General features: G+C 42.8%; 1 protein-coding gene across 4 annotated transcripts in view; it reads right to left on the bottom strand.

Annotated features, from left to right (window-relative positions):
• LOC142767451 (uncharacterized) overlaps window positions 1–25,165 on the bottom strand; it is a 40,245-nt gene extending 15,080 nt beyond the window's left edge. The window contains exons 1-7 of one of the 4 annotated variants that reach the window (XM_075869148.1): window positions 24,918–25,159; window positions 21,088–21,114; window positions 19,130–19,168; window positions 8,991–9,023; window positions 5,023–5,052; window positions 3,073–3,105; window positions 1,004–1,033 (exon numbers count right to left, since the gene is read on the bottom strand). In XM_075869148.1, the coding sequence (XP_075725263.1) occupies window positions 1,004–1,033; window positions 3,073–3,105; window positions 5,023–5,052; window positions 8,991–9,023; window positions 19,130–19,168; window positions 21,088–21,114; window positions 24,918–24,957 (232 nt within the window). In that variant the 5' untranslated portion in view covers window positions 24,958–25,159. Of the gene's footprint in view, window positions 1–1,003; window positions 1,034–3,072; window positions 3,106–5,022; window positions 5,053–8,990; window positions 9,024–19,129; window positions 19,169–21,087; window positions 21,118–24,917 lie in introns of all 4 variants that reach the window. The other 3 variants (XM_075869147.1, XM_075869150.1, XM_075869149.1) reach the window with 3 other exon arrangements.
• Between the last annotated feature and the right edge of the window lie 887 nt (window positions 25,166–26,052).

The following is a 26,052-nucleotide window of genomic DNA, read 5'->3' as shown; positions in this document are numbered from 1 at the left end:
GCAGTTGCTATTTCGCAAGTTTGTTAAAATTCGCCGTCTGTGAAACCTCCACGGAAATTTCAGATTGCCCTTTATGCTGTTCTTGACACCTTAAAATCATTGATATGACAAGCCAAAGGCTGCAGGTGAACCTTCTTCATACATTTGTTTACCGAAGGGTGCAAAGAAAAGTGCTGTTCCATTCACAACAAGCTATCCTGAAGTAGGCGTCGAAACTACGTATAAATAAATACCACCAATTTAATAATCTAATCTACATTACAACTTCAGTTTTCCTGCTCTCCAATGCAGACCGAGAACATTATATTGGTGTTGACGTAATAACACGTGCAGCACGCAAGTGGAGGGCGAAAGAGCGTCGCTGATACGCCCTTTCGTACTCCAATTGCGTGCAGCAGGTGTCCCGGCACGTGCGCTGAGGCTGTGCTGATAGCTCGTTTGCAGGCCTTAAGCAGCACCGGCGGGAAATTTGGTGTCTGGTGGACGTGCTTAGGGATGGGGCTGCATTGTTCCCAAGCAAGGAAGCGCACTTGGCTTGAGAAATCAACGTTTTTCACGAAACAGTGGAAGTGATGGTTGTGGTGCACGTTTGTTGCACGGTGCTCAACCACAAAAAAGAAAAGGGCCAAGGATGTGGAGAGCACTGGAAAAAAACCTGTAAGGATGTGTTATAAACAAAAAAAAACAGAATTTGCCTAAATATAAAAACACAGCAAATCAAACACTTCAATGTGTCATAATCACACCTCATAGTTCATTTTAAAAGACAGGGAATGCAAATGCCGACAGAAGAAGGAGGCCAAGTCAGCACGAATGCTTTGGTGGTGCCTTAACATTTTTTTTCTAGATTCTCTGTTTGCCCACCCTGCCTTTTGAATGAATGTTTACCAACTACGACAGTTCTCTTTTATTCCTAGGTTCCGCTTTCCCACTCGCATTTTTAAATACGTGCCAGCGAATATATAGAAATAAACCTATCGAAAGACAAGTATAGTAATCCTACCTGTCTGGGTAGTACCAATGGATGGTGTTGCTATAAAAAAGTGGCGGAGACAAAATATATTTGAACTTGCGGTACTACAATTCAGTTAATCAGAATCAGGATCAGAATGACTGAATGACAGAATGACTGAATGATGAAGCAAATGAATATGTAGAACGTAAGAATATACAGAAGGAAGTCCCGTAGTCACAGACTGAAACGGGACCTCCTGTGCATGATAACATAAAAAATAACATCTACAAAATGGCAGTAATAAGACCTAATAATGACGTAAGGTTATAAATAAAAGCAAATTAACAAACAGCATTACCAGAAATTGATGAAAAATGAAAGGAATGGAGCTAAGTCAATAAGAGTAAGAAGAGGAGGGCATGAAGCATATTCAAAAGATAAAACGAAAAATGCTGTGCATGACATAATAAAATGCAGAGAATAAACAAAATACAATAGGCACAGAATGTATATCACAGAAATAAGATACAAAGATACAGTGAAACATAAATTAAACAAATATGAAAAAAACCTAGAGCAGTCAAAAACCGGAGTTATACGAATCAAAAAGAAAGTTTTTGAGGTGAGAACAAAATTTCTGGACATTTTGTAGTTTTTAAGGTTTGTGGTAGCGTAATCCAGAAAGCGTGTGCTGAAAAATGTAAGCACTGTTTGCCATAGTTGGTGCGCACGATGGGTAAGATGAAAATATGTTCGCCAGTGAATGTAGTATTATTAGTGTTCACAAGGAATGTCTCCGGTATGATGGATGGAAAATGTTATTCTGTAGTGCCATATAAGCAAAAATGGCGAAATTATATCTATTGGGACTAGAAGCAATTTGAATGTAAGAAGGTATAATAACATGGAGAGAATTGAACACGCTCTGAAAAACGGCGGAAGTGTCAAAGCAGTAGAGAGGAAACTTGGGATAGGCAAAAATCGGATGTAAGCACGAAGGGGCAAAGAAGGCAAAATAACAAGCAATATGAATAGGAAATTTAAAATAGCTGAGGTGTTTTACAGAGATCTGTACAGTAGCCTGGACGACCATGACCTTAATAGTATAAGAACTAGTAGTAACCCAGTGACACCCTACCAGTAATGATAGAAGTCAGAAAAGCCTTAAATAGCATGCAATTAAAGAGGTAAACCTGCTGGTGAAGATCAGATAACATCAGATGTGCTGAAATATGGAGGACAGATTGTGTTAGAAAAACTAGCCACCCTGTTTACGAGGTGTTTCTTGACAGGAAGAGTACCAGAGTCTTGGAATAACGCTAACATCATCTTAATACATAAGAAAGGAGATGACAAGGACTTGTAGAATTACAGTTCGATCAGCTTGCTCTACGTAGTATACAAGCTATTTACAAAGGTAATTACTAACAGAGTTAAAAAAAAAACATTAGAATTCAGTCAACCAACGGAACAAGCACAATTTCTAACAGGCTACGCAACAATCGACTACATTCATACTATTAATCAGGTAATAGAGAAATGCTCAGAATATAGCCAACCACAATACATAGCCTTTATAAACTACGAGAAGGTGTTTGATTTTTTTCTAACGTTGTCAACTTTACAACGCGATGTCGACAAACAGCTTGTTACCAAAAATTCTGGTTTCAATGAAATAGGCATCCTTGCTCTGAGCAAATAAAAAAGAAGCTTTCGCCGTGAGCGAAAAGTCAATGAAGACTCAAATGTAGAAGCGGCGTGCCGTTGGGTTTCCTTGCGGCTCAATTTAGGCCTATCAGAGATCAAAGGTCGCAGTGCGTGCGTGCGTGCGTGCGTGCGTGCGTGCGTGCGTGTGTGTGTGTGTGTGTGTGTGTGTGTGTGTGTGTGTGTGTGAAAGAGAGAGAGAGAGAGAGAACGCGTCTGATAACAGATATTGTACTTGCATTCACCTGTTAAAGGGAACCTCAACTGTCCCTCTTCAGTACTGGTTAGCATAGTAAATTGATTAAAAGACAATATTTTTGAGGTGCACCTATGTTTACTCATATAAGCATCTCAACGCTACTGAAACTAATATTTTAAAATCATAAAAAAACTGAGTTCTGAGTAATTCTTACCTGTCGTACTCGTAGTTGTGGATGCGGACGTTTCTATGATCCGGTAATGGTAAAAGAAAACAACACTCAATATTAGCAAGAGACAGAAAAAAAAGAGAAATGACAGTAACGCTGGTAATTTCATCGCAGGGTAACTTCTTTTGCAAAGCAATAAAGCAACCATCTTCCTATATTGACAGCAGGGAAGTATATGCAAGAAAAAACAGCAGGGCCTGCTCAGAATTCTCAGCGCAGTCACAGCGAAAGCTCGAAGACCAGCGCTTCAGAGCCTCTTGTAAACACTCTTTCAGTAACTGCTGCAAACACACTTTCAGGGTACGCATTACGCCATAAATAATCATATTTTTCTGTCATAGGCCACCATTCATTATGTTGTCCTGCGTCTTTTTGTCGGAAAAGCGTAGTGTTCGCTACACATTCGAAAGGAATGTTGTGCAAATTCTAAACACCATGCATAGCTTTCTGTACTGTAAGTACTTTGGCTATCTATCTATCTATCTATCTATCTATCTATCTATCTATCTATCTATCTATCTATCTATCTATCTATCTGTCTGTCTGTCTGTCTGTCTGTCTGTCTGTCTGTCTGTCTGTCTGTCTGTCTGTCTGTCTGTCTGTCTATCTATCTATCTATCTATCTATCTATCTATCTATCTATCTATCTATCTATCTGTCTATCTATCTATCTATCTATCTATCTATCTATCTATCTATCTATCTATCTATCTATCTATCTATCTATCTATCTATCTATCTATCTATCTATCTATCTATCTATCTATCTATCTATCTATCTATCTATCTATCTATCTATCTATCTATCTATCTATCTATCTATCTATCTATCTATCTATCTATCTATCTATCTATCTATCTATCTATCTATCTATCTATCTATCTATCTATCTATCTATCTATCTATCTATCTATCTATCTATCTATCTATCTGTCTGTCTGTCTGTCTGTCTGTCTGTCTGTCTGTCTGTCTGTCTGTCTGTCTGTCTGTCTGTCTGTCTGTCTGTCTGTCTGTCTGTCTGTCTGTCTGTCTGTCTGTCTGTCTGTCTGTCTGTCTGTCTGTCTGTCTGTCTGTCTGTCTGTCTGTCTGTCTGTCTGTCTGTCTGTCTGTCTGTCTGTCTGTCTGTCTGTACATTTGTCTGTCTGTCTGTCTGTCTGTACATTTGTCTGTCTGTCTGTCTGTCTGTACATTTGTCTGCTTGTACGCTCTTAACGGCACCGCCTACTTGAAACGGCCGACCCCATCCGAAGCGCCCACCACTGTTGCTCGAGATTCGGCGGTCGTACTTGTACAATTGTCAATTAACATGCAATGCCTAGGACACCATAACAATACGTATATGTTCTTCATGTGCGTTTTTTACTAGAAAAAGGCATACATAAGGAACGTTTTAAGAACCGTGGCACCTATCACGCTGCGCTGACCATGCAACACTTTGCTAAGGCGAGACGGTAGTGGCACCTACCCGTCGCCTTGCGTTCTACACCTTATCACCTCTAAGACAGGCGCGCACACCCGTCTCAGAGCTACGCGCTTCATTTTCCAAGAAAACTGCCAGACAGCGCTCATTTCTCATGTGTGATTTGATTTGGTGCGCTCGTTCGCTTCCACTGCACGCTCGAGGCACTCTAACGCAGCGCCTCCAGAATACCATTCACCGATTTTCTTGCGCAGAACAACAAATAAATGTTTCGTTCACTCTCTCCACACGCACGACTATCGTCTTTCGTTGACATTTTCAGATTAACATGCAGGTACGGGGCCAATTTTTTTTCTAGATTCTGTGTTTGCCCTCCCTGCGTTTTATATGAAGGCTTGCCAACTACAACAGCTCTCTTTTACTCCAAGGTACCGCTTTCCCTATAGCATTATTAAATACGTGCCAGCGAATATACAGAAATAAACCCATCGAAAGACAAGTGTATTGATCTTACCTGTCCCGGTAGTACCAGTGGATGGTGTTGCTACAAAACAAGTGGTGGAGACAACATGTATTTGAAGTTGGGGTATCGCAATTTAGTTGATCAGAATCAGAATCCTTTATTTGAAATCAAAGAAAGGAATATATGGAACGTAAGAGTATACAAAAGGAGGTCCCGTAATCACAGACTGAAACGGGACCTCTTGTGCATGATAACATAGTGAATAATACCTACAAAACGGCAATATGAAGACCTTATCAAGGCTTAAGCTTACATAATACATGCAAAAAAAGTTAATTACCAATTAATAAAAATTATTGAAAAAGTGAAGAAATTGGGCTCAGTCAATGAGAGTAAGAATAGTAGGGCACGGTACGTTTTCAAAGATAAAACTAAAAGCCGTGCATGACCTAATAAAATGCAGAGAATGAACAAAGTACAATAGGCAAAAATGTATATCATAAAAATAGCATACAAAAAGATGCATTAAAATATAAATTAAACAAATATAAAGAAGAAACCTAGAGCAATTATAAACGGGAGTTGTATGATTCAAAAAGAAAGTTTTTGAGGTCAGAAGAAAAGTTATGAACATTTAGTGACTGTTGATGGAAATGCTAATGCTCATCACACGCGACCCTTGAACGAAAAAATTGAAGTGGACCTCTGTGATAACGTTACCGTCTATACACTATTCAAACGACAAGTCAAAGGCTGAAGCTTGGCAGCAAGTTTTCAAATTGTTGGTTTTCCGAAAGACATGAAAAAAAAACTGTGTTCCTCTTAAAACGAAAATTGCGATGTTTTTTATTTGCATTATTACCCTCATTTCGTCATCTATTTTATATTACAACTTTTTTTTTCGTGCTCCATGATACCAACTGAAAGAGTAAAATTGATGTTGACGTAAAAACTGCCATGTTTTATTGCTAACACATACTTTAGTTTATGTCGAGCATCATGCTATTAACGCTAGTTTCGCTTTCTGATATCCTGAAAAAAAATCTACGCATCTTCACGAAGCGAATGATGATGAGTAGGTGACGCTATATCCTAAGGTCCATAATATCTACGTTGATGTCACCAGCTAGTATAAAGGGTGGACGGATTGACGGACAGATGAACCAACGAATGAATGGACGTACGTACAGACGCATGGACAGATGAACGGACGTACAGACACACGCACGGACGCACGAACGAATAGATGCACTGACGGATGGACAAATGGATGGCGGAGATAATCCTTTGTTGTGCTAACATACGGTTGATTGATATAAGCACAAAGTAGCTTTTTAAACACTTGTCTGCGTTTTTTGTTCTGCAGGTGTTGAGTTTTGGTTTCAGTTTCGTCGAGCGTCATGGTAACCAACAAGGCTTGGCTTAAAAAAAATCTTGCCTAAAACAGGTGGTGTCCTCTTAATGGTATCAGCTAATCCGCCTTTTTGTACTCGTGAAACTGTAGGTATACATTGCACAGCTCTGAAAGTGAAAGCCGCATCCTGCTAAACTCGACATGAGTGTCAAGGCAGTTAAAACGAAGATATGGGGACTAGTTCACCGCGAACGAGACAAGTTACAGGAAAGAAACTGTGGTATAGCGAATGTCCTTTGTTCTATGGAATCAGTTATCACCATCTTCGTATCAATGTACTCAGCTTGAAGCGACTACACTAAAGAGTACTTTTCGCAGAAATCATGGTGTCCATATTGTTGCCAGTGAATGACCTATGGGTGCAGTCAATTAGCGAAAAATTGCGACTGAAGAAATTAATGATAAAAACACTTGGAGGACGCTCGAGAGTCACCTTCAGGAATAGAATACGATAGCAAAATTCACGAATTTAGGTAGTCTTCAGCGCGATTTAGACGAAGACCAAGAGAAAACACAGAACACTTCGTCTAAATCGTGCTGAACCCTATCCGAGTATGGGCCAACTCAGCCAAGTTTAGGTGCAGTAGAAGTATAACTCAACCTTGTAAAGGTGACATTCGCAAATGCCAGCCTAGTATTGTTTCCCAGTTAGTGCCTCGACTATGCCACAATTTAGCGAATGTCTGCGCGGGTAACATCAGTCGTTTCAAAGTATCCTTTAGTGACGACAGAAAGTACAATTGCGCAGTGCCAACTACATCATAATTCTTCCTTTGCGAAACCAGTGAGGGACCCGCTACTCGTTTGTAAGACAACACTTGACCCGGCTCAGCAGCTGACTTTGTAGATGCTTTTGCTGATGGGGATGTATGAATGTGTCTGAGCGCTTTCTAATGAGCGAACCTTCAAGTCATTGCACTTTTCGCATGTTTTTACGCCCGGCGCAATTATGTGCTTCTGCCGTGCCATACTGGCGCGAACGAGACTCCTCCAACTATATGATATTGTAGTGACTTATATGGGGGCAGCGTTAGGACAAATACAAGAACGAGAAAAGGTGCGGCATGCGCTTCCTTGTGTTCTCGTTCTTGTATTCGTTCTAACGCTGTTCCATATAACTCACTATGAGCCCTAACCAACAAGTACGCATTTCCGTTATTTTATACGATATTATTATAGTGCTGTTGATGTGGCTTTGTTGTAGAGCCCCTGCTTCACACATTGATGGTCAAGCTTGCTTCTTAGTAGAGCAGGAGTTTTATTATTTACTGTATTTGCACATTTGTCAATTTTTCGATAACGGGCAACACTAATTTTATGCACGCGATTCTCCACGTTCAATTTAGCTGCTCCACCATAGGGCGAAACAGTGCTTCAAAGAGTCGCGGAAAAGAAATCTTTAACCCCTCTCAAGTACTGCAAGTACTCAATTTGAGACACCTAAAACTACATGACAAAAGCATAAAACTTTGCGATTGGTCCCAACACGAGACTGACGCTGGGAGTTATTTGTTAAAAGACCCACCTTTTGCAATTACCTCAATCATAACATCATCAGTACCAGCAGCAGCAGCATCAACAGAGTGTGCAGCTTCTCAAGTACACATATAAAGTAACAGAGGAGTAGAGAGTACTCGAGTAATTTGCTGAATTGTTACTTATATTACAGTGGGCACTGCCCCTCTGTATTCGCTGCACGCAGGTATTTCAGAATAACTTACCTGGTCATTGCGATAAGCACATATTCTTTTTTTGCTGCCGCTTTACATGTCGATAGAAAGGTGACAACTGGACAGATAATCAGTAGGTGATTTGACCGGGGCCGATTACGCAATTGATTTGTACTCTCGAAGGAGAAGCTCAAGCGTTTTTGCTAAGTCATCTTATTTTTTACTGCGAATCCAGCAAAATTTTTATTCATTGCAAGCAAATACTAAAATACAGCGATTCAAAATGTCGCTGGTTACGACGTTTTCAAACGTGCCGATAGTATTCGTAAACTGCTTGGTATAAAATAAATTTGATCCCATCATTCTGGTGTTAATTTTTTAAATGCTGCTAGTGTAGTAGTGCTGCTCTTACATTAGTGAGTAGCAAAATGTTTTTCTAACGTTGTAAACATTATAACGCAACATAGGCAAACAGCTTGTTATCGAGAAATTCCGGTGTCAATGAAATAGGCGTCCCAGCTCTGAGTGAAGAAAAAAGAAGCTTTCGCTGTGAGCGAAAAGCCGACGAAGACGCAAATGTCGAAGCTGCGGGCTGTTTGCATTTGGGTTTCCTTGCAGCTCAATTTAGGCCTATCAGAAAACAAAAATCGCAGTGCGCGTGCGCGCGCGCGCGCGTGTGTGTGTGTGTGTGTGTGTGTGTGTGTGTGCGTGCGCGTGTGTGTGTGTGTGTGTGAGAGAGAGAGAGAGAGCATGTCTTCTTACGGATATCGCTCTTGCGTTCACCTGTTCAAGGGAATCATAACGGTACCCCCTCAGTGTTGGTAAGCATGGTGAATTGACTCAAAAACAATATTTTTAGAATGCACTGAGGTTTATTCAATTTAAGCATCTAAATCCTACTAAAACAAAACAACTCAGTTCTAAGTAATTCTTACCTTCTGTGCTCGTAGGTGTAGATGCTGACGTTTCTATGATCCGGTAATGTGGAAAGAAAACAACACTCAGTATTAGCAAAAGACAGAAAAAGAGAAATGATGGTAGCGCTGGGAGTTTTATCGTAAAGGTAACTTCTTCTCTAAAACTATAAAGCAATTATAGTCCTATATTGCCAGCAGGGGAAGTGTATGCAAGAAAAAAATTGCCCGCAGCTTCCCTCGGGGGAACACTGAGGAGGATACGGAGCATATAATTGGTTAACGGTGTGTTAAAGTGCGACTTACTTGGGTCGATGGCTAAATTGGTTAACGTGGTTGTGAAATGGGGTGTTAAATTGCGACTTACTTGGGTCGATGGCTAAATTGGTTAACGTGGTTGTAGGGGGGGTGTTAAATGAGTGAACACGTACACACGTATGCGAAAGGGCGGCGCTGGTCGAAGGGACGTCGATCATTGTGTTTGTGGATTCGTTGGAATTCATTTCACCGCGACCTTGGACGTCGACACGCCGTACAAACCAACCGACGAGCGGCAACTGAGCGAGCGAGCGCCGACCTTGAGTATATATATAGCGCGACGGCGCATGCACTGTCAGCTGTCGAATGTTCGAGAAGGGGGAGAAGCGCAACGGCGCATGCGCGCGCGTCAGCTGCCGATGTTCTCGAAGCGCGACGGCGCATGCGCGTGCGTCAGCTGCCGATGTTCTCGAAGCGTGACGGCGCATGCGCGCTACATTATACAGCTAGCGAATGTTCGTGAAGAGGAGAAGCGCACGCGGTGTGTAGAGGAGGAAGGATGCACAGATGGTGGAGGAGTGAAGCGCGCGCGGTGTGTAGAGGAGGAAGGGATGCACAGATGGTGGGAGAAGGAGGAGGAAGCTTGCGGACGGCGCTGCACTACAAGCCTCGAGTATTAGATGCTCCGCATCTAAAAATCACCAGGCCTGCGCGGAATGCTCAGCACAGTCACAGCGAAAGCTCGAAAACCAGCCCTTAAGAGCCTCTTCTAAACATTTTTTCGGTAACTGCTGCAAACACACTTTCAGGGTACCCATTAAAATAATCTTATTTTTCGCGTCGTAGGCCACCACTCATTAGGCTATCATCCGCATTTCTTCGGAGAAGCTTAGTGTCCCCTACACGTCTGAAAGGAATGTTGTGAAAATTTTAAACACCATGCATATCTTTCCGTACTGCAAGTACTTTGTGTTTCTATCTATCTATCTATCTATCTATCTATCTATCTATCTATCTATCTATCTATCTATCTATCTATCTATCTATCTATCTATCTATGCCCCGCTGCGGGGTTCTAGTGGCTAAGGTGCTCGGCTGCTGACCCGCAGGTTGCGGGATGGAATCCCGGCTGCGGCGGCTGCATTTCCGATGGAGGCGGAAATGTTGTAGGCGTGTGCTCAGATTTGGGTGCACGTTAAAGAACCCCAGGTGGTCGAAACTTCCGGAGTCCTCCATTACGGCGTCTCTCATAATTATATGGTGGTTTTGGAACGTTAAACCCCACATATCAAATCTATCTATCTATCTATCTATCTATCTATCTATCTATCTATCTATCTATCTGTCTGTATGTATGTATGTATGTATGTATGTATGTATGTATGTATGTATGTATGTATGTATGTATGTATGTATGTATGTATGTATGTATGTATGTATGTATGTATGTATGTATGTATGTATGTATGTATGTATGTATGTATGTATGTATGTATGTATGTATGTATGTATGTATGTATGTATGTATGTATGTATGTATGTATGTATGTATGTATGTATGTATGTATGCATGTATGCATGTATATATTGACACAATGTGACTTCAAATTACGCGCGCTAGCAAATACTTGTGCCTTCTAGATGATTTGCGATGCACGAGCCTGCGGGACCCAGCTGCGCGCGAACCGGGTTGAAAAAAAAAGAAGAACGTAGAAGAAGAGGCAGAAGGCAATCCCCGAGACAATCTAGCTGTGCTATATTTCTCGCGCACAAGTTCGCCCAGCCTACGTTAGCTTATTAAAAGAGTTTATTGGAAAGTGCGTTACAAATCTGGTGGAAGTGCTGGGTGTGATGCCAAGCCCCTCTCGAGTGACGGAGCACAGTCCAGAACCACAGCGATTTCGACCCAACGAGCTGACGCCTGTTCATCAGCGCTGCAGTCGACGCCTACGTGGTGAGGGTCCTGAATTTTCACCTTTATCGACTTCGCTTGGAACATCAACGGCTGTGAACGGGTACGCAACTGACATGACAGCTCAGGTCACTCCAGCCAACATTGTCGTAAACCAGCCAATGCTACCAAAGCCTTTCCACGGTGAAAGCTACGAGGACGCAGAGGACTGGCTTGAGCACTTTGAACGCGTCGCAAAGGCTAACAGATATGGGGAAGAGCGCAAACTTGGAAGTGTTTACTTCGCACTGGAAGATAGCGCACAAACGTGGTATGAAAACCACGAAGCCACCTTCCGGTCATGGAATGATTTTCGACGGGAGCTGCTCGCTGCTTCCCCGAACACAGACCGCAAAGAGAGAGCTGAAGCTGCGCTCCAGACAAGAAATCAGCGCAATAACGAAACTGTCGCCATGTATCTGGAAGACATGTCTCGCTTATTCCGCCGAGCGGATCCAAATATGAGCGAAGACAGGAAGCTGCGCCATCTGATGCGAGGCGTGAAGCAAGAAGTCTTTGCCGGACTAATTCGAAGCCCACCGCGCACCGTCGCCGAGTTTCGTTCCGAGGCGACAACAATGGAAAGGACGCTACAACAGCGAGCAAGGTTATACAACCGGGATGCGATTGTCACTTCCTTGGACATGTTGCCACCAGCCTTCGGTAACGGCATGGAAGCACTACGCGAGCTGGTGCGGTCTGTTGTGCGAGAAGAGCTGCAGAGGCAGCGTCTTGACCAGAACGCTCCAATGCTTTCGTCTCTGGCCGATGTGATCCGTGAGGAGGTCAGGCAGGTGGTACACGAACCTTCGAGCAACGCACAGCCAGGGCCGCCACTACAACAGAAGACGAGAATGACGTATGCTGATGTGCTACTACGAGGACCTCCAGGACGTGCGGACGTCGCGGCGGCTACACCTATGCAGTACCCGATGCCGCCGAGCACCCTGCAGCCAACGCCAGAGAGGAGACTAAGGAAGAGCGATGTCTGGCGCACTCCCGACAGGATACCGCTGTGTTACCACTGTAAGGAGCCTGGTCATCTCTACCGAACGTGCCACTACCGCCAGGCAGGACTCCGTGGTTTTCCTGTTAATGCACCTCGACCACGAAATGGTGAACGTCCCTTCGAAATTGAAGAATACCTGTCAGGTCGTCAAACCTCAAGTGGCTTCCAACGACACCAACCTCGGGCAACGACAACGGGGAGGTATAGATCGCCTAGCCCCCGACCTTCAGCAAGATCCCCAAGGTCTCGTTCCCCAAGCCCGCGTCAAGGAAAACCAGAGTCAGCGACCTGTGGAGGCAAGGCCGCTGTCGACGCTAACGCAGAAAAACCTCCATTGCTGACTCTGAACGACGACCGATTCAGAAACCGGTGCTTCGATAGTGACGTTGCTTCCGATTTACGTGTGTTCGTTGACGGCTACGAAGTCATCGGACTGGTAGATACCGGCGCAGATTATTCAGTGATGAGTAGCGGACTTTCTAAAATACTAAAGAAAGTGCTGACTCCTTGGAAGGGACCACAAGTTCGCACAGCAGGAGGGCACCTCATCGACCCTACTGGAATATGCACAGCAAGAATGGGAATACGGGGTTTCACGTACGTCGCCAGTTTTATTGTGCTGCCGGAATGCTCAAGAGACTTGATTATCGGCATGGATTTCTTACGAGCTAATGGCGCTGTAATTAACTTGCGAGAATCTTCCGTCTCATTCTCGACTAGGCACGCGATTGGTACGTTTGAAACGGAAGAAAACGTATATGACCTTTGTATTGCAGATGATGGCGTCATGGTTCCGACAAGATCGAGCATATCTGTTGCAGTAAACAACAAAGCATTCAGTGAATTCGAAGGATTTGCTGACAACAACACTGCCTTACTACTCCAAAAAGGATTCTGCATGGCACGAGGCCTTGTTAAGTTACGTGACGGATGTGCAAATGTTCTACTCACAAACTTTGGAAATGAGGTGCAGCACGTTGCAAAAGGAACCGTCATCGCCAGTCTGAATGATTTCGTCCAGGTTACGGAGCTGCGAACTTTTGAAACCAATGATTCTGATTTCGAAGACGTGGAGTCTGTCCTTGCAGCCATCGACATCGAGCCAGGCCTACTACCAAGCGAAAAAGAGCAAATAGAGCGTCTTTTAAGGGAATTCGCCGAATGTTTCTCGTTGTCATCTAAGGTTCGACGCACTCCTGTCGCTAAACATCGCATCATTGTCGACGAGTCAGTGAGGCCAATACACCAGCATCCCTACCGAGTGTCACCAAAAGAAACAGAAGCTATTGGTAATCAGGTTAAAGAAATGCTCGAAGACGATGTAGTCCAGCCTTCATCAAGTCCATGGGCGTCACCTGTTGTTCTTGTGAATAAAAAAGACCAAACCTTACGTTGTTGCGTTGATTATCGAAAGCTGAATGCCGTCACCAAACGGGATGTTTATCCTCTGCCAAGAATTGATGACACTCTGGATAGGCTGCGAAATGCCAGGTATTTTTCCTCCTTGGATCTTAAAAGTGGGTATTGGCAGATAGAAGTGGACGAAAGAGATCGCAAAAAGACAGCGTTTGTGACACCGGACGGTTTATACGAGTTCAAGGTACTCCCTTTTGGCCTTTGTTCAGCACCCGCCACATTCCAACGGATGATGGACACAGTGCTTTGTGGTCTTAAATGGCAGTCATGTCTGGTTTATCTCGACGATGTTGTAGTTTTCTGTGCTACCTTTGAGCAACATTTGGAAAGGCTCCGGGCCGTGCTCACTGCGATCAAATCAGCGGACTTGACGATAAAACCGCAGAAATGTCATTTCGGCTTCCGTGAGCTCCTTTTTCTCGGCCATGTCATCAGTGCAGAAGGCGTCCGCCCAGACCCTGCAAAAACTGAGGCCGTAGCAAGAACAGACAAAAAGGCTGTTAGGCGATTTTTAGGTCTTTGCGCCTATTATCGACGGTTCGTTAAAAATATTTCACGAATTACTGAACCACTGACACGGCTGACAAAAGAGGAAATGCCTTTCGTATGGCTTGCCGAACAAGAGGATGCCTTCAATGAACTACGAAAGTGCCTTCAAAGCCATCCTGTTCTGGCGCATTTTGACGAGGAAGCGGAAACCGATATCCACACGGATGCAAGCAATTTAGGTCTTGGGGCCGTGCTCATCCAATGGCAAAACGGACAGGAACGAGTCATTGCGTATGCCAGTCGCACTCTTTCGAAAGCTGAGGTGAACTACTCAGCGACCGAGAAAGAATGCCTTGCCGTGGTATGGGCTATCAGCAAGTTTCGACCATATTTATATGGTAGGCCTTTTCGAGTTATAAGCGACCATCATTCGCTATGCTGGCTGGCTAATCTCAAGGACCCATGTGGACGGCTTGCACGATGGAGCTTGCGATTACAGGAGTATGATATCACGCTTGTGTACAAGTCAGGTCGCAAGCACAGTGATGCGGACTGCTTGTCACGTGCTCCGATTCAACCTGCTGCTTCTGCTTCCACCGAGGATGGTGAAGATTTTATTTTCTTGGGAGCTGTGACACCATCAGAGATGGCACATCAGCAGCGATCCGACCCTGAGATACTCCTCTTGATCAAGTACCTACAAGGACAGTCTGTCGATGTTCCACGACCTTTTGTCCGCGCCTTGTCAGCGTTTGTCCTACGAAACAACATCCTGTGTAAAAGGAACTTTGACAACAATACAGCGACATTCCTGCTTGTCGTCCCTTCACCTCTGCGACCAGAGATTTTGGAGGCTTGCCACGACGATCCATCAGCTGGACACTTAGGAGTAAGCAGAACGTTAGCACGCATCCGCACTAAATACTACTGGCCGAAGTTGCTTAGCTCTGTACGACACTATGTCAGAACCTGCCGGGACTGCCAAAGACGTAAAACGCCACCGCTAAAACCAGCAGGTCTCCTTCAACCGATAGAACCACCAGAAGCCCCATTCACACAAGTGGGAATGGACTTACTGGGCCCATTTCCTACGTCATCATCGGGAAAACGGTGGATAATAGTTGCGACCGACTATTTAACCAGATATGCCGAGACAGCGACTCTAGTTAAAGGATCAGCCGTTGAAGTAGCCGAATTCTTTGTCTCCAACATAGTACTGCGGCACGGAGTTCCAAAAGCGTTGATCACGGACCGAGGGACTGCATTTACGGCTGACCTGATGAAATGTATCATGAAATTGACGCACACCAGTCATAGAAAAACGACGGCATATCATTCTCAAGCAAATGGTCTAACGGAACGACTGAACAGAACGCTGGCTGATATGTTGTCAATTTACGTTGATATAGAACACCGTACTTGGGATAAAATATTACCCTATGCAACATTCGTCTATAACACTGCGATGCAAGAGACAACACGGATGACGCCATTCCAACTTGTTTTTGGCCGGACGGTAACGACACCTTTAGATGCAATGTTACCTATTGATGAGACGCCCGAGAATTACTATGACGTTCACGACTACATACAAAGAGCAGAAGAAGCTAGACAGCTGGCACGATATCGCATTCTCCAACAGCAGAAAACCGACACGCATCGATACAATCTGCGAAGAAGAGACGTCCAGTACGCACCAGGAGACAGAGTATGGGTATGGATTCCTGTACGAATACGTGGCCTGTCAGAAAAACTGCTTCGCCGCTATTTCGGTCCGTACAGAGTGCTCCGCCGCGTCGGCTCGCTCAACTACGAAGTTACGCCAGAGGGACAGGATATTTCATCCCGACGGTGGCATCGCACGGAAACTGTGCATGTCGTCAGGATGAAACCATATCACGACAGGCAATGAAGCGCTGAAGATACAACGTTCTCTGACGTTAACGACATCCCCGACGAGGGTTTGTGAATGACTGCCATGCAACCAGTTTGACACAAGCATCGGGACGATGCACTCTGGAAAGGGGGGCAATGACCCAATGTGACTTCAAATTACGCGCGCTAGCAAATACTTGTGCCTTTTAGATGATTTGCGATGCACGAGCCTGCGGGACCCAGCTGCGCGCGAACCGGGTTGAAAAAAAAAAAGAACGCAGAAGAAGAGGCAGAAGGAAATCCTCGAGACAATCTAGCTGTGCTATATTTCTCGGGCACAAGTTCGCCCAGCCTACGTTAGCTTATTAAAAGAGTTTATTGAAAAGTGCGTTACAATATGTAGGTATGTAGGTAGGTAGGTATGTATGTATGTAGGTAGGTAGGTAGGTAAGTATGTATGTATGTATGTAGGTAAGTTTGTACATAGGTATGTAGGTATGTATGTAGGTATGTATGTATGCAGTATGTATGTATCACTTTACGAAACTTTACAGAACACTTTACAAAATCCTCAGGCCTGCGTGGAACACGCAGCGCAGTTCCAGCCAAAGCGGGAAAACGGCCTTTCACAGCCTTTTTGAACAGCCTTTGAGTAACTACGACGAGCAAACTTTCAGGGTACCCACAAAGCTATAAAGAATCAGAGCTTTTGTGTAGTAGGCTGGCATACACTACGCCATCTTTCGGCGTTCTTCAGAGAAGCGTGCTATTCGCTGCACATTTGCAAAGAATTTAGTTGGTTGGTTGGTTAGATGGATCCTATTGGCTCAAACCACGACGGGTAATCGGCCATGAATTGTGCTGAAAGGATATTTGGGGAAAAAATGGTGGAGGGGGTGCCTAAAAAAGTTTTTTTAGTACAAAATATTTGTGCAGTGGCTGATGACGATGAGGAATGAAGCCTGTAGCACAGTTATTAGCTGAAAAAGAACAAGCTTTTGTAATGGGAGGAAGCATTGAACGACCCACTCGGTATGAAATTCGGATTATATGAGGTGATACACAATTCTGATTATATCAGGCCATCCTTTGCTGTTGTAAAACGGCTTCTTATACATGCGAACGAAATTCCTTTCGCGACATCTAGCCTGCCTAAGGCAAGTTTGCAAAGAAGTTCTAAACATCGCTGTGTTTGTAACTAGTTTTTTTTTATTCGTGCGATACCGGTTACGGGCACCGGTGGCGGCGGCTGTGGTGACGGAGCACAATTAGCACACGAGACTGTTGTTGCGATTGCATAACAGCAAATGAGCATCTGATTTATATGTTATTGCACTCTTTCTCGCGCTGAAACGATGACAGAAATTATAATAAGGTTGGAATTTTGTTTAAGCAGGCGCCACACATACGTGGCCATTTTTCACTCTACGTCAAGTAATATCTTTGGAAGGTGATTACAACTACGTTGGATGCTTAAAGAGGCCGGCGACACCCCATGTCATAAGGAGGTGTTGACTTGCGGAAAACTCACCAGGTGTGGCGAGTAATGCGCCGATCACTAAACGTTTTTTTTTTCTGAATGCGAGTGCTTTTATTGCTGATTATGTTTGTCAGCTAGTCTGTGTCAAGGCATTTGTTAATTAGGTAAGAGATACCAAGAAGCGAGACACATTAGTTCATAACGCAGGCATTTGTTTCCAAGGCTAATGCTCTCTTGTAAAGCTACCATTTTCTCCGTGTACAAGGTTTTCTAACTGTCGGTTGCTGTATTGTGCTTATGAAACAACACTATAATAATACCTATACAGAGGTGTATGAAATAATACACAGAAATACGGACAGCAAACTTGATTCATGGAACAGGTATTCTAAATAGTATTCTGGCAGTGTAATATCAGGTATCACAAAATATGCATGGTTTCCGAAAGAGCTTCCTTTCCAAGTCTTCCACGTTTCACGTATTATAAAGTTTCGCGATACCGGTTGTCATATCTTGTTTGAATTATTTCATTTATTTCACTGGCGAAGAGTAATTCTGATTGATTATTTACATCTATAAGTGCCCAGAGCTTAACTTTCATTTTCTGCGTACGCTTTATGCTTCCAGTTTTTTGTCTTCCATAATTTGAGTTTCTTTTTAGGGGCTTGCTGCTTGAGCTCGCAGCCTGTCCGGCAACATCTGGCGCGTACACCAGTGTTGCCAGTATACACTTTTCGGGTCACTGCCCAAGGTCGCCACTCCGGTCGCCACTCCAGTCACCTCTCCGGTGATTCCAACTGATCTCACTAGAAGGTGCACTACTGCACAAGGCGTCGACTTTTAATGGCCCACGCGCTCGCCTCCTCGCGAATACCTCCACTTCGTTCTCGCCGCTTTGTAAGCATGGCTGATTGATTTGTGGGGTTTAACGTCCCAAAACCACCATGTGATTATGAGAGACGCCGTAGTGAAGGGCTCCGGAAATTTTGACCACCTGGGGTTCTTTAACGTGCACCCAAATCTGAGCACACGGGCCTCGACATTTCCGCCTCCATCGGGAATTGTAAGCATGGCAGCACGTGACAATTTATACGATGAGTGTTAGGCATGGGGGCCGATATCTTCGCAAGTCCCCTCACCTGCCTTCTCTCAACCCCGTTGAAAACTTCATGATAGCTTTACGTCTGCCATTTATCAGCGTTAGGCGTTTGACTCACGGCAGCGGCCAGTACGATATAAAGGGGCAGGTAGTTATCGTGCCAATCAACGTTGCCCACACTGTGCAGTGGTGGCCGCGGAAAGTACCCGACAACGCTGCCTTCGACGTACACATGAAGCGGCGGCTCGTTAATAACCCTTCCTATACTGAAATCGTCTCGTCAAGAAACGCACCGGGCACCTCCGAGCAAGCTCTTTTAACCTCATGCAATTACTGAATGTAGCGGTGATTTTTTACGTTAGCTGCTCTTGAAACAAATATCTAATGGTACGTCACCTGTCAAATATTTTTTGTTAGGTCAACTAAGTGAAATAATTGATCTACTTTCAGTGGCTCCACAAATTTTAGGTATTCTATCTGAGGTAAATATTTGCAGCAAAAGCTTCTTGTAGCAGCTTTGTTACCTACACATACAGAGTAGTATAGGAAATGAGTGCATTGCAGGTGAGAAGAACGCACTCACCTTTACTTGCTGTTGGTGCGTCTTCACATCCAGGAACATCTGTCAGAAGTAAAAGGTATACAAACAGGTTAAGCATAATCATGCAGATCTTCGAAATCATAAATTACATATATATATATATATATATATATATATATATATATATATATATATATATATATATATATATATATATATATATATATATATATATATATATATATATTGCCCTTTTCTAGCTTACGTTGTTGCGCCTACTTTTGTAATTTTCCAACATCCAACTTGGTTGAATACTTGAAACTAAAGTGTCGACGGAACTCGGATGAATTGGGTAAAGTTAAGCTTGAGTGATTGCTTCTACAATATACGCCTGATAGTTTTACTATTCTTATAAAAGCCCACAGTCAAAGTATTCATTTATTGAAATATTGCGTTTTATTGAAGGGTTTTTGCTTGCAAATTTTATACGCTGTGTTTGCCGTAACCCGTACTGTGACGCATTTTGAATCCGTTTGTGCTACTGCCACGTAATACCTGCAAACTTCTAACTCTCATTTCCCTGCATTACCGTAATGGTCTAGAAGCTAAGGTACTCGGCTGCTGACCCGCAGGTCGCACGATCGAATTCCGGCTGCGGCAGCTGCATTTCCGATGGAGGCGTTAATGTTGTAGGCCCGTGTGCTCAGATTTGGGTGCACGTTAAAGAACCCTAGGTGGTCGAAATTTCTGGAGCCCTCCACTACAACGTATCTCATAATCATATGGTGGTTTTGCTACGTTACACCCCACATGTCAATCAATCAACCTCATTTCTCACGTAACTATCTGTCTATATTGTACGTTTTCTCTCTCTTGGAATCCCCTCATTCAGCCCTAATGACCACCAGTTGTCGTGCCTGTATCTTACGTGCCTTGTCCATGCCCATTTCTACTTTTTGATGTCAACTATGATGTCCCTAGTACCCTTTTGTTCTCTGACCAACTCTGATCTCTTGCCGTAACTTAAGCTTACTTTTATCATTTTGCTTTATATTGTTAGCCTCATTAACCCCAATTTCAGCTGAACCATGTTAATAAGCCTTCCGAAGTTTGCTCCGTTAGTTAATACGGGTAAGATGTTTCTCATCAGCACAATAAATATTTGTCGATGTCAGTCACTCTTAAGCCAGCTAGGCCGTTTCATCTCGTGTAGTGCACATTGCAGTCGTTATAAACATTATACTTAACGGTTTACTTCAGGAATGTCATCATAAAAGAAGAGCAATATTCAATTTAGAGAAGTTTAGTAGGCGTGTAGGTATTATTGTTGTGGGGTGGATTCGAGTGTAGTTTCAGTTACGCATATGTCTGTACACTCTAAACTTGAGAAGCTATCAATACTGACATCTGTCAACAACATTTTTTCCACATAGGCCCATGGAGCAAGTTGCCAAAAGTGAACCCCTTTCTGATTCTTACGAAAATACCACGTTTAGATATTGTATCACTCGTCCTTATTGGTCGCTATGCTGTGGGAGATACTAAAGTGGCTATGTGGTCTGCCAAAATTTAATCTAACCTAGTGACGTTACATTCTAATAAAAAGTACCAGTTGCCATAGCTGGATCCACCATGCTCTCAGATAAATGACTGGCTGTATGCCGCACCACATGCTATTGGAATTTCGCAGCGTGGCGCCATGGCCGTGGCTTGCTGTGTGTCGTAGATTGATAAACATTTACCCCATGAACCGCCACAAGCTCAATCAGTGCTCAAGAATCTCGTCGGGATGGTTAATAACGGAAAGTAAAGCACGCTCTACGGTTTTTTCGTGAACCAGCCTTGCGCGACTGCGCTAATTTCTCATGTGAATGGAGTTGTATGAAAGGATATCTGAAAATAGCACTTAAGAAATAACACATTTCATGAAGAGCTGACTATGGCTGCGTAAATCATTCGTATGTTTTTATTTAACTTGACATGAATAAAGGAACACTTACTGTTGATAGGTTCCGCTCCTGCAGCCACTACTAGAAAAAAAAAGGAAAGAAAGTATTGTTGTTTCCATATACATCGAGCCACACTTAGCCGGGTATCTCAGAAAATAATGTATGCGCAGCACTCAAGGGATGTCCTGTTTTCACTACGCATCGAATAATGACAAAGTAAAGTTACAAAGAGAACTGAGGCTCCAGATTGTGTTGTGAAAAATTATCACACTACAATACTTCGCATAATATATTCTATAACAAATGGAAGGTATTTAATTTGCCTGGAAGTACATGGGCTTCATGTGACCAGTAGTCATTTTCGACAGGTGAAAAACAATTCGTATGAGCGCGTCGCGCTATCCTGCATTTCAACGTTGGTCGATGGATGGGTTCATAAAGAGTGCAGCTTCTCCACGGCTATGTTTATATACACACGAGTTCCATTTTTAGTGTATTCAGAGAAACACATAAAGTTCAAACCGCTGATTTACATACGAGGGATCATTGTAATATAACTGATTACACAATTAGTGGCTATAACCTAAATCAAAACTAAATACAATTTCTTTGTCCGGCAAATAAATGGATAAGCAATTTAAGTAATAAAATAGAATCCTACCAAAATAATGAATTGTCATTTTTAAAACTAGATTTTTTTACAGTGAGAAGATTGCCAAACATCTTCATGTCACGTAAAATTTAAAAAAGAAATTTTAAGTAAAAATTTAGTTTATCTAATACCCTATAGCAATCGATGTAATGCGAAGCAATTAGCAAGAAGCCGCATACATTGCATATTTGTCGTTGGTGCAAGTGAAGGCAATAAGATCATGTATCGTAATTCACGTTCATATGTTTTCCAAGCATACATGCATGTGCATTCTGGTAAATATCAAGAAACTAGAACGTTAATTCAGTTTTATGCAGTGCATGACTTCTCATTCTCATTCATGTTCATCCCACGCTCATGTATGCAATACTAATCTGAGGACATTGCCTGGACGCTGTAGACGCATGCACTTCAATCTCCACGCGTTCTCGTATTTTCTGTAAAGTCCTTCCTCTACAGAACCATCTAAAGTTCGGCACGGACATGCGGAGGATGTATTACGGAATCAGTGTACACAAGCATAGTTGAAATCGGACAATTATTTCTGTTTTTACGTCTAGCATCAGCCAGAGGAGCGGTGGCGATAACGACAGACTCTCGTCGCATGACAAAAATCACAGCGTTGCCGCGCTTGGTGACGGTTTGGACTCAACTCTGGGAATAGGTGGTGCGTTGCTAAGTCATCTCGGAGAATAGGCGTTGCATAGTTTGAACGATTCTGCTCAATTGTTTGATGAATGTACCAGCTTTCACAAAATTCAGCATGCTGGCAAAACGTTTTTCATTGGTAGCATAGTTATATCAGCTTTGACTAAATGTAGGAGGTTGGAGAAATCATGGCAGCTTTTCTGTTACTGGTTACGCATCATCGTGACCGCTGTATCTTGCCGAGGAAACTCTGACGATAGATGCGGAAAAACGCATACAATTAAGTATCACCTATCCGCAGAAATGTGCATGTGACATATCGCGCATAATGTAGCAAGCCAAGACTTTTTATCCTAAGAACTCCAAATATCCCGGAAGCCTTTTTACAGACATACCTAAAGGGTGTAGAGGGACCCATGCAGCGGCAATTGTAGCACAGAAAAACATCTTTATGGTATCGATCGAAACGTGTTCTGCACGAGTGGCTGAGGCGGTGGCTATAGCCACAACCATATGTAGAGCATAAACCTACATAGAATCAGTAATGGTAGTCACTAATTCACATTCAGCTTGCTGAATGTTTTTTCGAGTAGCTCTACCAAAACTAGTGTATAAAAATTTACATTAACTAATAAGAGGACACCGTCGCAATATATTGTGTCTTGATGACGAAGGCGTGGAAGGCAACCAACCGAACGAAGGCCGGCCCGGATGTTCAACCCGTTTTCAATGCGCGTGCAATCTTTCTCGAACAAAGGGAGCAACGAAAACAATATGAATTTTTATATCAATAGATGGATAGGCGACAAAGCAGGAATTGAAGGCGCATGCTAACCAGTAGCTTTCCTAATTTCTACAACGTAAGTGAAATATATATTGAAAGATTTAGAGAAGCCTGTTCATGGTGTTCAGACACACCGGCACACAGCTACGTAACATGGGAGTGCACCAAGAGGCCCACACAAATCGCTAATGCACACATTGTGGAGTAACCGCACATGTTTCACTGGCACTGGGAGACACAGCTTGTGAGCAAGGACAAACATAGGCAAACGGAATCGCCTGACAAGGCCCAGGGAGCCACTCGTACCAGCGAAGTCATGGACTGAGCGCCCGACCATAATGTTGGCACTTATTATTTTATATATTTTTCGCCATATAAAAACCCTCTTCATACTAATTTTGGCATATATCCAGTTGACAAAACGGCTGTTAACACACAACGACATTATCTTGTGTATCATAGCGTACACGACACGCACATCATGGTTTGCATGTTAGGACCTGAATATTATATTCGACATGTAGTCATGTCACACAACACAAATTTTGATATTTATGAAGCTGGCGAAATGGCCGCGAGTGAAAAATCGGCATAGCAAATAAATCATGCCGTACATGAAATGCATTGAACGATTTTCATTAGAGGAAATGTAATTTTTGTGTTTTATGCAGACACATTGTGCAATACTAATTGTGCCCCATACCATCCCACTGAACTGGCTCCGATTGAGCGCTTGGCTGACGTGCAAGTCTCGGTTTGCGCGTTAAGACTCATCTGTTTGTATATCCTTTCATGATGCGGTACCATTTTGCGCATATATCAAGGCTGTCGATTCTGTTCATTACACGAGTGCAGTGATTTTCATGTGGTGAGCTCTAATTGATTTTGGTCATACAGTCATTTCATGCCATACCAGTTTAAGTAAGTATGCCTTTAACGAAACGGTCCCAGGAACAGAAAGTTGTAAATAGATAGATAGATAGATAGATAGATAGATAGATAGATAGATAGATAGATAGATAGATAGATAGATAGATAGATAGATAGATAGATAGATAGATAGATGCACTTATGTAAAATTATTAACAACTTAAACACACGTCCGTGATACTTCCAGACACACTCGCATCACTAGGATCTTCTATGGAACGCGTACCTATACGTGTCACCAGGCTTACTAAAGGTGTTGATAAGCCATTAAAGCAGTAGCTTTCCCTATAGTGTCTACAATTTTCTTAGCATCTCAGCGTATTTCATTTTTTCCAAGGCAACAAATCATCGCAAGAACAAGCACGTTTTCATCAGGCGTGACTATTATTCGCTGCCTACTAAGAGATCAGTAAAGTCATTTTAGAGAGAAAACACAAAAGAAACCCTCCTGCGATGAAATGTCAGAAAATTATACAAGAGTCTGACATTAAACGCACGGTGAAAAAAGTGTGTTATCGTGTATCAACAAAAGTTATTAAAGGCGACACTAGGCAGTATTCAGCGAAAGCACGAAATTCTGAGAAGCGACCCGCGCACCAGCATCAAGGCACGCAGATGGCCGGAGAGAGCGTCTCATTAACAGCTATTTTCATATTAATTCAAGGTTTTAGAGGATCGTAATATTTTAATTCCCTGTTGCTAGGCAAGCGGCTCAGCTTCTGAACAATTACTAAAACCCCCCAAAATATACTATGAAAATAAGCTTGCTTTCTATAGTGGACCATGGTAAATTAAAACACTTTGACAATTGCGAACCATCACATTGACACTTACGAATACCATCAATTTGAAGAAAATAATGCTTACCTAGTCCAATGAGGAGATATAAATGCCACAAAATTCTCATGACCTCCTCCGACAAGATGCTTCAAAGAAAGAAACGTCCAAATCGCATCAAAACTATAAATATATATTTTCAGCAAGTAATTGCTAATTTAAATATTACTTTCCCCTGTTGTTTGGACGTGTGTTCAACCGAATTTTCACGAGAGACAGATCAAAAACTAATCTGATTTCCTGCTTCACTTCGCCTGACATTTCATCTGTAAACTGCAAAATGAAATGATATTTGCGTTGAGTTCAAGTTACAAAGTGGGCGAAATGGCACCCACGCAGCTGTACTTTTGACGCCTTTAGCAGCTCCAAAAGCTAGCTTCAAGTTTCAGTGTCAAGTTTTGACTTTTGAGTTTCAAGCTAGCGTGAAGTTTCACTGGCGCAAAATGAAATTTGACGCAAACTAACATAGGACGTGCCAGCAAGATCATCTTTTTTTATTTTGTTGTAGCGACGCGAGAGTTTTGTTTGCGGATTGTGGGCATTCATAAAAGAGAGCTATAAACATAGAAACTTAAACCTTGATAGCAGTGTATTTGCATTTATAGATACAATCCACCACTGACTTTGAGCGTAATTGCACGACACCGTTCTTCATTGACTTTGCTGCACAAAACTCTTTCCATAGAAACAAGTCTGAATGAAGGGAGCATTTTACAGCAATATTGAGGTTGCCCTTTAAACGTAAATGACAATTATTTGCTGTTATCGGCCTAAAAAAAGCAGTTCCTGGCGTCAGCAGAAAAGTTTTAAGTGCTTTCAAATAAGAAAACTACGAAAAATGAGAAGAAGCTAGCTATTTTTGCGGTGTGTCACAACTATTTTTACCCAGGCTAAAAAATATGCTGAATCATTCTTTGTCGAAGCGACCAAATCCATGTTGTTTATTGTCGTTTAGAGCAAGTCATATAACTATTTTGTCTGCCCGATCGCCTAATTAAAGTACAATTTACTAACTAACTTTTGAAAGAACAAAGCTTGTTACAGCTTATACTGAGAAACATTGTATACAAGTTGCGAAACGTCCAAGTAAACTGTTTATATCTGTATATCTTCTTCATTACTACTGTTGCCCTTTGAGCCTAATTACGCCATTATTGTATATTTG

The sequence above is a fragment of the Rhipicephalus microplus genome, chromosome 7 (genome assembly GCF_043290135.1).
Source record: "Rhipicephalus microplus isolate Deutch F79 chromosome 7, USDA_Rmic, whole genome shotgun sequence".
NCBI classification, from domain to species: domain Eukaryota; kingdom Metazoa; phylum Arthropoda; class Arachnida; order Ixodida; family Ixodidae; genus Rhipicephalus; species Rhipicephalus microplus.
Note: the sequence above shows the minus strand (reverse complement) of the source record. Positions and strands in the feature narration are given on the sequence as shown.